Source organism: Grammomys surdaster, unplaced genomic scaffold (assembly GCF_004785775.1).
Source record: "Grammomys surdaster isolate TR1022 unplaced genomic scaffold, NIH_TR_1.0 126197, whole genome shotgun sequence".
NCBI lineage: Eukaryota > Metazoa > Chordata > Mammalia > Rodentia > Muridae > Grammomys > Grammomys surdaster.
In genome coordinates this window covers 430,942-438,529 of record NW_021621002.1, presented here as the reverse complement: position 1 = coordinate 438,529, position 7,588 = coordinate 430,942, and the positions used below count along the sequence as shown (strand labels likewise).

At 36.2% G+C, this 7,588-nt stretch overlaps 1 protein-coding gene across 1 annotated transcript; it reads left to right on the top strand.

Moving 5' to 3' along the window:
* Positions 1–3,205: 3,205 nt before the first annotated feature.
* Positions 3,206–4,138, top strand: LOC114613184 (putative vomeronasal receptor-like protein 4). The gene has a single exon (XM_028758377.1). The coding sequence runs from the start codon at positions 3,206–3,208 to the stop codon at positions 4,136–4,138; it is 933 nt and encodes a 310-aa protein (XP_028614210.1).
* The last annotated feature ends 3,450 nt before the right edge of the window (positions 4,139–7,588 follow it).

The following is a 7,588-nucleotide window of genomic DNA, read 5'->3' as shown; positions in this document are numbered from 1 at the left end:
TTTAATTTCCAAATAAGTTTTCATGCATTTAAATAATTTAAGAGTATCAGGTAAGAGCTATGTATTATTTCTTTATTTAAAAAGTCGTAAGTGTTTGTGCTGGTATTCTGTATTTTATAAAGGTTTGATAGACCTAATTTCAGTCGCCAATTTCTTCCTCTTTCAGAGATTCATAAAAATGTCATGTTGCTGATAGTGGGAAGTACATCTCCCCACAGTTTCATTTGTCACCTGAAAGTCACATACTATGTGTTCTCTCTGAGCAGTCATATAGCTTTTAGGTAATTACTCACCAAGTGTGGTGAAGGTTAAAATGAAAATGATACTCTCAATTTAATGAACTTGTATGTTCCCTATATTATTAACTCTTCACAAACATAATACAAAGATCACTATATGTGCATAAAACAAACTGTTCTAAAATCAAGTATTGTGATAAGAAAGAGGTAAAGTGACAGTACACAGAGAATGTAGAGCTGTGCATGAAGATATTTCTCTCTCTCTGTCTCTGTCTCTCTTTGTCTCTCTCTGTCTCTATGTTTCTCTGTCTTTCTCTCTCCCCTTGTTACATGCTTTTTCAGACACATGGCTTCAAAGTGCTTAGGCTTTGGTCTGGGTCAATCAATAGTGCTGGCTTCTCCAATATTATATTCTATAGGTTTTAGTAATTAGAACTAAATATTCCTACACAGAAGCCACCAAAACTGCAATTTTCTTTCTAAATAAAACTTGATTTTTCTCAGTATATGTTCATGTTAACAAATGTGTTGTTACCTATGATAGCTATGTTCTTTTTTCACCAACCCTCAGCTCTAGTGAGTTCCAAAGAAAGATGCCAGTTTATGATTTAGAAGATTTGTCACTTTCTGTATGTAATAAACATTTGCAAAGCAGTAGATATGAAGTAGAGAGGTTGAAGGATATATATTTGGTATAAGAAAGGAGAATGCCAGAGTGGGGAGGTCTGAGTTTCTGGGAGAACACCCTTATAAAAGCAGGGGGAGGGGGAATAGGATAGGGATTTTCCAGTTGGGGGGGAACTGGTAAGGGTATAACATTTGAAACATAAATAAAGAAAATATCCAATAAAAAAGAAAAAAACGTTTTACATTACTATGTTTTACCTTATTATATTATCATCTTTTAAAATTAATTGTAACATTTGTGAATATTAATAAATTGTTGAAGTATAATTAATAATAAAATATCACATGTGTATGGTTTGTCCACTTGTAACTTTAAAATTAGAATTGGGCTATTGTTTTTACAGTTTGCAGATGGAGGCATGAATTAAGTAATCTCCTTGAGCCTTATTTACTTATTCTATACTATGTACATTTTGCCTACATATAATATCTGTGCACCTCCTGTGTTCCTGCTCAGAGAGTTTGTATCCTATTTAACCAGGGTCACATATGGTGACAAGCCACCATGTCATTGCTGGGAATCAAACTAGGTCTTTCCAAAATTAAAATGTGTTTTTGGCCACTGTAGTATATATTTCACCCTGTATCCTGGAGCTTTTATAAATGGAATACCAGTGTACAGGTACTGTAAATGTCTGAAGAGAGAATTCAATGTTTCCTCTTGTAATTGGTTGAATCCATTCCTTTACTAGCTTAAGATTTTATAAGAAGAAAATAATGTAAATGTTAAAAGTGTGACTTATGGTGTTATAGTCAAAGAAAAGTTATAGGATGATATCAGGCACTAACTTCTGAATTATTTCTATACATACATGCAAGTATCTATATATGTGGAATATATGCATTAACGTGAAAATTTAATTGGACCCTCTTTTTCTCACAAGAGCCTAATTCAGTGCAGTCCTTTTTTATTTCTCTGTCACAAGCTGATTTAAAGTATGAATTTAATTAATTCAGTAATAAATTAATCCTAGTCACCATGTCAAATAACTAACATAGGCACTAAATATAAGAATGTTGTGTAAAACTGAAAAGTGTGTGGGTTCTGAAGATGCATGGTAACACTGGGGACCTTGTTTTTCACTACATGGGAAGGAATCTGTTGTCAAACAAAAATGTTCAAACAGGATCACTATCTAGTCATCATCAGTGAATTCATGTTTGTCAGACTCTGTTGACAACAGTGTTTGTCTTAGTGTCCCAGGTTCTCTCTTATTGAGGAGAAGTATGTAGCCAATAGTAACTAGAGAAACCAGTAAAATAAAAGAGAAGCATTGACCATATAGGGGTGAGATGGAAGCCATAGAGAGCAGAATCTCAGGGTACAAATGATCTCCTCAATGAACAAGGAAAAGGGTGGGATCTTAGAGTGTGAAGGGGGATAAATACAGAAGAGATATGTAGGTAAAATATCAGCATGGATTTCTGAAAGGCATAACTATTTGTTCCATTAACTAATGAGACTGCCCCTCCTAAAAGGAATGAAAAATACTATTTATCTTGATAGCTTGGAGTTAGTTTTTAAACCTAAATTTTCACAAAAGGAGATGGGATGGGACCTAAAGTGGGAGAGGCCTTAGACAATTTAGAACCATAATTAAGGTCATAGGGTGTGGAAAGTTAACTAATGGTCTCGAACTGTATCTATCTCTTAATTCTGATTCTGGGTATATAATATTTCTTGGAAGGAGAAAGACATTTGGCTGATTAAATCAGTGTGATTATCATGAATTATCACAGTGATTGCATTAGAATTATGAGTCAAAGCAAGAATAGTTGTAAAATGGAGCACAGTAAAATTATAGAACATGAGAGTGACCCAGCTGATACTTTTGATTTCACTTGTGAATATTTTCCAGATTACTATCACATTTTTCAGTTGTATATATATATGATTAACATTCTGTGCTCCTCACTACTGTTTTAGGTATTAACAAGAATTGAGGGAATTAAAACAATAGGATTGGAATTCTAAGACATGAGACTGGGGTGTAATACAGGCCCATAAAGTGAGCATTATGTACAGATATGACCATGGTTTATTTATTACCTATAAATTTCTATGTATACATCAGATACGTGGAAAACATAGTAATGTAATCTATGATGTACAATCTGGAAGATCAAAAGTTAAAGAGACAGGCTGTTCAAGAATTAGTATGGAAAAGAGAATGATAATTTATCCAGTGTATCACAAACTTGATGTGTGTTCTATTATTTTTTTCAGATAAATGAAATAAACTTCCACTAAGCTCTTAAGATGAATACTCTCTCCAATTATGTTCTCACTCAAGAATGTCCTTTATTTCCAAGCTGGACTTGGAGTCTTGGCCAATATGTTTCTTCTTTGTTTCTATGTTTTCATAATCTTAGGTCATAGACCTAAGCCCACGGATTTGATCTCCTGTCAACTGACCTTCATTCACATCATGATGTTCCTTACTGCAGGGGATATTTGGCTTGCAGATTTGTTTGCATCAGTGAACATTGAGAATGACTTCAAATGTAAAGCAACTTTTTATATAAATAGAGTGATGAGAGGCCTCTCTATCTGCACCACCTGTCTCCTGAGTGTGGTTCAGGCTATCACTATCAGTCCCAGTACCTCACTGGTGGCAAATTTTAAACAAAAACTAAAAAAATACATGATATATGCTTTCTTATTTATTTGGTCTTTTAATATATCCTTAAGTAGTAACCACATCTTCTACGTTGGTGCTTATATCAATGCGAGTGAGACCAGTCAGATGAAGGTCAGTAAATCTTGCTCCCTCCTACCCATGAACTACGTGATCAGAGGAGTGATTTTAACAGTGACAACATCCAGAGATGTGTTTCTTGTAGGAGTCATGGTTATTGCAAGCACATACATGATGACTACCTTGTTCAGACATCAGAGGCAATGCAAGCATCTTCATAGCATCACCCATCTGAGAATATCCCCTGAGAAAAGGGCCATCCAGATTATCTTGCTGCTGGTGGTTTTCTTTGTGGTCATGTATTGGGTAGACCTCATTATCTCATCGACCTCACTCCTGTTATGGAGTTACGACCCAGTCATCCTGGCTGTTCAGAAGTTTGTGATGAATGCCTATCCCACAATTACTCCATTGGTACAAATCTGTTTTGATAACAGAGTAATCATTATGCTGAAAAACTTGCAGTCAAAATGTGACCACATATGTTTTTTAAAAAATGTTTTCTCTCTTTAAAAAGCTATAAATTTATTTCATGTTTTTATGTACAAATATTGTACCAGGCTGCATGCATGTGTGTATTTCTGGTATCCACAGAGGAAAGAAGATATCATGGCATGCCCTGGAGTTGGACTTACTGCTGAGTATACGTAATCATTCTTTGTAGCACTAGTTGTTTTGTTTCCAAAATACAAACTTTTTAAAATTTAATGATTCAAATAGCAAAGCAAGATTCTTCTCATGGTTTAAAAAAGTTGTGCTATTTTCTGGAAGATATCTGTACTCCCTCTGAACACCCACGCTGAGGTGTCATCCCCTTCCCCACGTCTTGCCTTTTTGTGTTTATAACCCCTATGTGATTAAGTAAAAATTATGATTTGATTTAAAAAAATAAAAATATATTAAAAAAGAGCAAAAAAGTAAAAAAAATACAAAAAATTTTGCTATTACAATATACATTCTTATTTCATTTCTGTTTCCAAACAGTAGAGAGTTCTTAAATTAGTTGTACACAATAAGTTGATACTTCCACATGAATTCTCTTTCTTCTTTTTACTTTATATAATAAATATTGCTTTTTTGCTGAGGTTACTCAATGGAATATCCTTACTGATATTCACTTTTAACCTTTCTTTTGCTTTTAATTTACATTCACTCATCCAAAATAGTTTTTTTTGTAGCTTTATTTTTCCCCTATTCATAATTTATGTGGATTAACAAACACAGTGTGAATTTCTTGTTTCCATTTTACCCCATTTATTTAACAGATTTCTTTTGAAAATGTCATGTGCCTATTTGTTTGTACTTCATTTTATCTATTCATTGAAACAAAGGCAAATAAAATTTGTTATATATACTTACATGTTGTAGAACATGTTTATTGAATATTGAATGCATTTATGTATGTGTGTGTGCACAGCTGAAGGATGTCTCATATGTACAGGCGGAGACCAGGAGACATCATTGACTGTTGTTCTTCGTATGCCATCCATCTGGTGTCTTAATAGGGAATCTCTCTCTGTGACCTGGACCAAGATAGAAGTCTCAGGGATTCTCCTGTCTCTACCTTTCTAGTCCTGGAATCACAAGTGTTTACCACCATCCTCTATCACTTCAACATTATAATAAATTCTGATTAGGGGTTTCACTTTCCCCAGTACTCTTAGTTTGATAATTTTCCTTCAGTGTGCCCTGACCCTTATTCCATTCATAACTATCTGTTCCATTTTCCTGTTTTAGGGAGATGCAATGTTGTGCTATGAAATGTTTGTGAACCCCAAAGACCACCAGGAAGCCATTTTTGATTAATCATACTAGGGTCTCCTTATTACAAGCTTGAACTTGATTTTCCTCTAACCAAGCCCTGACATTGCAGGATGGGAAGGCAGAGCAGATTCAAACCCTCAGCAGGACAGGGTTTTATAGGGAATGAAAGCAAGTGAGGGGATCTAGCCTGGAAAGTAGCTAATAGAATGAGTGTTGTAAGCAGACAGGTGGGTGTTCTGATGGAAGACTGGGAATAATCACAAACAGTCTGAAAGTGTATCTGAAACAATCAGACTAATCTTTGATTAACTGTTGCTAGGCAGTAGCTAGGGAGTACCTGAGGGGTATGGACTAAAGATAAGCCCTGGGATCCTTCTTGGTACTTGGGTACAGCTTGCATTCATCTGTAGGTCAAGTTTTTAGGTTGTTTTCAAAATGGCAGCTGGTCCCAAGTTGGAAAATGTTTGGCCTCTCAGCAAGCTTCCCCTCCTTCTCTTACTCTACACTTAACCTTTATGGTTATGTGAATTATGGTTTGATTATGAAAGAGTTAACAGCTAAAATTCACATATAAGCAATAACATTATCTTGCTTGTTTTGTGGTCTGTGTTATGTAACTCAGAACGAGGTTTACTAGTTCTATCCTTTTAATGTCTGCGCAATGTTCTTTTATTGTTTTTCTTTTTTTTTTTAAAGAGATATTGTCTTTATTTACATTTCAAATGTTATTTCTCTTCCTAGTTTTCCCTCCGGAATTCCCCTATCCTATTCCCTCCTCCTGCTTCTATGAGGGTGCTCTCCCTCCAATCCACTCCCACCTTCCTACCCTGGCATTCCCCTTTACTGGGGCATCGAGCTTTAAAACCAAGGGCCTCTTCTCCCATTGACGCCAGATAAGGACATCCTCTGCTACATATTTGGCTGGAGCCATGGATTCTTTCACGTGTACTCCTTGGTTGTTGGTTAAGTCCGTGGGAGCTCTATGGGTTCTGGTTGGTTGATATTGTTGTTCTTCCTATGTGGTTGCAAATCCCTTCAGCTCTTTCAATCTTTTCTCTAACTCCTTCTTTGGGGACACCGTGCTCTTTCCAATGGTGTGCTGTGAGCATCTGCCTCTGTATTTGTTAGGCTCTGGCACAGCCTCTCAGGAGACAGCTATATCAGGCTCCTGTCAGCATGCACTTCTTGGCATCCACAATAGTGTCTGGGTTTGGTGACTGTATATGGGATGGATCCCCAGGTGGTGAGTCTCTGAATGGCCTTCTTTCAGTCTCTGGTCCAAACTTTTTCTCCATTGTTGCTCCTGTGAGTATTTTGTTCCCCCTGGAATATCCACACTTTGGCCTTCTTTCCTCTTGAGCGTCATGTGGTCTATGAATTTTGTATGTAAAACTATCACATTTTCTTTGTTCATTCATCTGTTGATGGACCTATAGGTTGTTTCTAATTTCTAGACATTATGAATATTCAGTGTGTCTGTAGTAGGATAAAGTGTCTTCTGGGTACATATTTAATACTGCTATTGCTGCTTCTTGAAGTAGATCTTCTCAACTTCCTAAGGAAACACATTTTTGATTCTCACTGTGAATATACATGTTTGTGCTCCCACAAGTAATGCATGAGTGTTCTTCTTACCTCACATTCTTTCCAGCATTAAGTGTAAATTGCCTCACTGATCTTGGCCATTCTGTCTGGTATAGGTTAAATCACAAAATCGCTTTAACTTGCATTACACTGATGACTAGGGATGTTGAATTGTGCTTTAAATGTCTCTCTGCCTGTTGAATTTCCTTTTTTTGGAAATTATTTGTTTAGATCTGTTCCTCATATTTAAATAGTGTTGTTGGTTTCATTGATATTAAGGTTTTTGAGTTCTTTATATATTTTGGATATCATTCCAGTACTGGATAGTTTTCTGTCAACTTGTCACCAGAGAGGAAGGAAGCTCAGTTGAGAAAATGCCTCTATGAAAACCATCAGTAAGACATTTTCTCAATTAGTAATCAGTGGCCAAGTGGCCAGCCCTTTATGGGTGATATGATCCCTGGGCTAGTGGTCTTGGGTTTTGTAAGAATGCAGTCTGAGCACACCAGGGAAAGCAAGGCAGTAAGCATCACCCCTCTGGGGCCTCTGCATCACCTCCTGTTTTGGATCCTTCCCTTTCTGAGTTCCTCTCCTGATATTGTTGGTTTTTTTTTT

Bases quoted from the DNA above. Each gene is read 5' to 3' on its own strand.
- LOC114613184 (XM_028758377.1), top strand. From the start codon at position 3,206: ATGTTCTCACTCAAGAATGTCCTTTATTTCCAAGCTGGACTTGGAGTC.